General features: G+C 35.8%; 1 protein-coding gene across 1 annotated transcript in view; it reads right to left on the reverse strand.

The window, feature by feature from the left end:
• The window catches only part of dnlz (DNL-type zinc finger), a 1,996-nt gene extending 851 nt beyond the window's left edge, over nt 1-1,145 (reverse strand). Inside the window, exons 1-2 of the mRNA XM_035667543.1 lie at nt 778-1,145; nt 550-689 (exon numbers count right to left, since the gene is read on the reverse strand). Of these exons, the coding sequence (XP_035523436.1) occupies nt 550-689; nt 778-1,071 (434 nt within the window). The 5' untranslated portion in view covers nt 1,072-1,145. The remainder of the gene's footprint in view (nt 1-549; nt 690-777) is intronic.
• Nucleotides 1,146-3,716: the final 2,571 nt, after the last annotated feature.

A 3,716-nucleotide genomic window follows, 5' to 3' on the forward strand; every position in this document is an offset into this window, starting at 1 on the left:
CAACAGTTAACTTCTAACTGTAAATGTTCCCGGTATATAACTTGGTCACAATATCACAATTAATCATAAATGCTGTTGTTAAATTTAAAAGAGATTTTAAACAAAAACTTAAATACTGATATATTGGACACATGAGGAAGACTACTGTCAACCTCTAATCACATGACAGTAAAAACTCTTGTCATAATAATACAGTCTACAAGCACCTTATATGTTTTATCGGTTCGCTGCACCTTATATTTTAATATTTAACTTGCACTACAATTATACTGCTTATTTATACTTTTTATACATTTTATATTGCTTTTTGATATGTCTAGGATTGTTCTCTTTACTTATTGTGTTGTTACTGAGTGTAATGCTGCTGCTACATCTATCTATCTATCTATCTATCTATCTATCTATCTATCTATCTATCTATCTATCTATGACACAAAACACTGCTGCTAGATGGTTGAATCCATTAAACATAAAGAGGAACACCAACATCAGTGCAACCACGTTGGCTGTTGTTAGAAATCAATGATATTCTGGCTCATGTTCACCAACCTCTTTCCCTCCAGGTCAGAGAACCAGCTGAGGTTATCAGCGATGATATGGTGGTTCTTACATCCTGGACAAGTCACTATCACAACGCCTTTGTGATAAGCCAGCTTGGATATCTTCTGCGTGGACCTGGTAGAGCAAACCTGCAAAAAAAATAAATAATAAAAATACAACTTTCACGTTATATGAGCAACCGTGTTTGTTTGAGACAGAATGAAGCAACGACTGCACCTTGCATGTGTAAACGAGCTGATAATGTTTGGACTGAATCTGCCCGATGGCCTCACTCCTGACACTCGGGGAGGTGGAGAATCCTCTGTCGCTGCAGAGACGAGCTTCCCACCTGTGGGCAGGTAACACGGTATGAAAGCTACGGTGGTCCTGTGAGGACACAAGCCCCGTCCCGCGGACACTGGACCGGGCTGAAGCACCGTGACAGCGCCGGAACCACCGACTGACAGTCAGCGTCGCCCTCGAAGAAACCGGTGGACGTAAAACCGTAAAACATTTATTTAAAGCCCACATTGCTGCGGCTGTTTTCACGTGTATTTAAAAGGGACGAAAGCGTTGCATGCGCTTTGTCGCGGTCCGATGACGTCACGCGTGTTGACATTCTCAAAACGAACTTTATTAACAAATTATTATTTTTTATTATTGTTTTTTTTTTTTTTTTTTTTACAGGAAATTAAAAATGAGGTCATTTCAGCAAGCTAATATCATTCAACAGCCAGATTAAAAATAATAATAATTTAAAAAAAGGGCAGGATATGAATTTGAAATATACCAATAATCAACTTGGAAGTGAGTTTCTTTTTGGCGGAAAAATATATGAATTAACTTTTTTCAGTGAATGCATTTCTGTGTATGTAAAAAAAAAAAAAGTTAATTAAATATTTCCTTAAATACTGAAAATATGTGTAATTGATATTGAGGTACTTTTGCATGAGTATTTGCATTTTATGCTACTTTAATCTTACAGTCTGCTCTGTAACATTTCAGAGGAAGAGGACAGCTTCTTTAAACGCATGATCAACAAGTAAAATATGATGTATTACTATAGGTTAAACAACCCAGGCGTATAGGTAGATAAAATTAGTCCAACCTGACCACCTACCAACCTTAAAATGCTGCTTACACATTCATGCATCACTAATAATAATAATCCTGTAATATAATATAATAAGAAAACACTCTAAAAAAGGGGCTGTTGTGTATTGTGAGTGCTTTTACTTTTAATGCTTTAAGTAAATATCCGTGTGTGGACTGAATCCATTTGTTTGAACACAACCACCAGAGGGTGACATAAAAAGTTTGATATCACCTCTCAGATTCAAATTTTCCTTCCATTCTCAAAAATAAATTTGGGATCCATCCTCTAGTATATTAGTAATGTTGTACTAGTTGTGCACATTTAGCCTTGTTTGCCAGTGTTTTAGAGGAAAAATTAGTAGTAGGGGCAGATTATGCATTTATGACAAAACAATTTATGCCATTGTCCCAAAATCACAAATTACAGTTTGCCCCATGGGGTTTTACAATCTGTACAACATTCAACACCCTCTGTCCGGCTTAGACCCTCAATTATGGTAAGGGAAAACTCCCCAAATATCCCCTTTTAACAGGTAACAATGGAAGAAACCTGGCTAAGGCTGAGCTGAAAGACAATCAGCACAAATGACAAATTTGGTGAGCTGGTGGTGACTGTATGTTGCTTCATCCTGCTTGGAAATGTGGTGGGAGCTTGTGGGGAAACTGTAGTCAGTCTGAAACTGGGAAGGTTCCCAGCGCTGACACACTGCCTTTGTGGTGAGTCCATGTTCAGTTTTTGTGTCCTGTATTCCTCTGTTACAACCTGAACAAAAAGTGATGTTAACAGAGCTTACACTTATGATAGACAGAACAAATATCCTTTTCTTTATACCTAATAATAAATGACATGAGGTGGTCTACCTCAAAACACATGATCCCCAAATGCTGCTGGCTTAATAGCATACTCTCCATATCTGATATTCTGCACAATTAAAATTTACAGGAAGCAGTCATTCCTTATTTATAAGACCTTATTTTAAGCAAACATTTATTATTCAGTGGGAACAGTCCTCCCTGAAATGTAGCCTTTTTGAAAGTGTATGTGATATTTGAAATTAATTTGAAAGAACATTTTCTACAATACTTTTGGACATGATGAGACTTTTTTTTAAATGTTTTGAGCTGAGGAGTTAAAGTTGGCTACAGTTCCCTTCATTTCATGCCTTGTGTGGCTTTTGACCAACACAGTCTTCAAAATGATCTAGAATATTAATGTCAGACACTTTGTGTTGGTTTAATGCACAGTGAAATCACTTTTTATTTTTACTTACATTATAAATCTTCAATATCATGCTTTGGTAATACTGTAACTGTGGCCATGTCAATATAGCACTTTTACGTCAACATATATAGATGTCAAGTAGATATAAGGCCACTATAAAGTCAATACAGTGCCACATTAGCACAGAAATATCTTGAAAATATACTTTTTATAAACCTTTACAACCCCACATCACCAAAAAAAAAGAAAGACAAGAAAAGAAAACACTGAAAACAAATATGAAAGCCAATGTGGCAGCCCCCCTTAATTGGTAGGGTAATTAGCTCAGAGCCAATCAGTGACTGCCTCAGCTAATTTTAGTTCTTCTCTTAAATGGCAGATTCATGGCAATGGAAAACTTGGCATGTTTCCATATTCTTGGCGTTATTTTTTTGCTATTTCCTTGTTGTACATTTTTTCTCTTGTGCTTATACTAATGTTGTCTGACGAGAATGACGTGTTTCAGTAACTATTATAAGTGCTGTAATTCATTTGCAGTGTGGGAAACTGTATTTCACATGTCTAATAACTCCTTCCAATAATTTTAATTGGCTGGTATTAGGTGTAGAATATTTACCAATAGTTAAACTCTAAGTGAGCCAATTACTTTCTATATATTGTTTATTTTCTATTATTAGTGTTAAAACACACATGCACACATCTACCTACACATAATGAAAATATAACCCATTGTGATATCTGAAATAAAATCTCTCCCCTGACTCTTTGACTGGAGCCATTGCATAATATTGCCAACCCAGACTAGTCTAACAGTATATCTGTTCATTCATCATATTATATACATATTATTATTATATTA

This window comes from Morone saxatilis, unplaced genomic scaffold (genome assembly GCF_004916995.1).
Source record: "Morone saxatilis isolate NCDOM2014 unplaced genomic scaffold, NCSU_SB_2.0 Contig21, whole genome shotgun sequence".
NCBI lineage: Eukaryota > Metazoa > Chordata > Actinopteri > Moronidae > Morone > Morone saxatilis.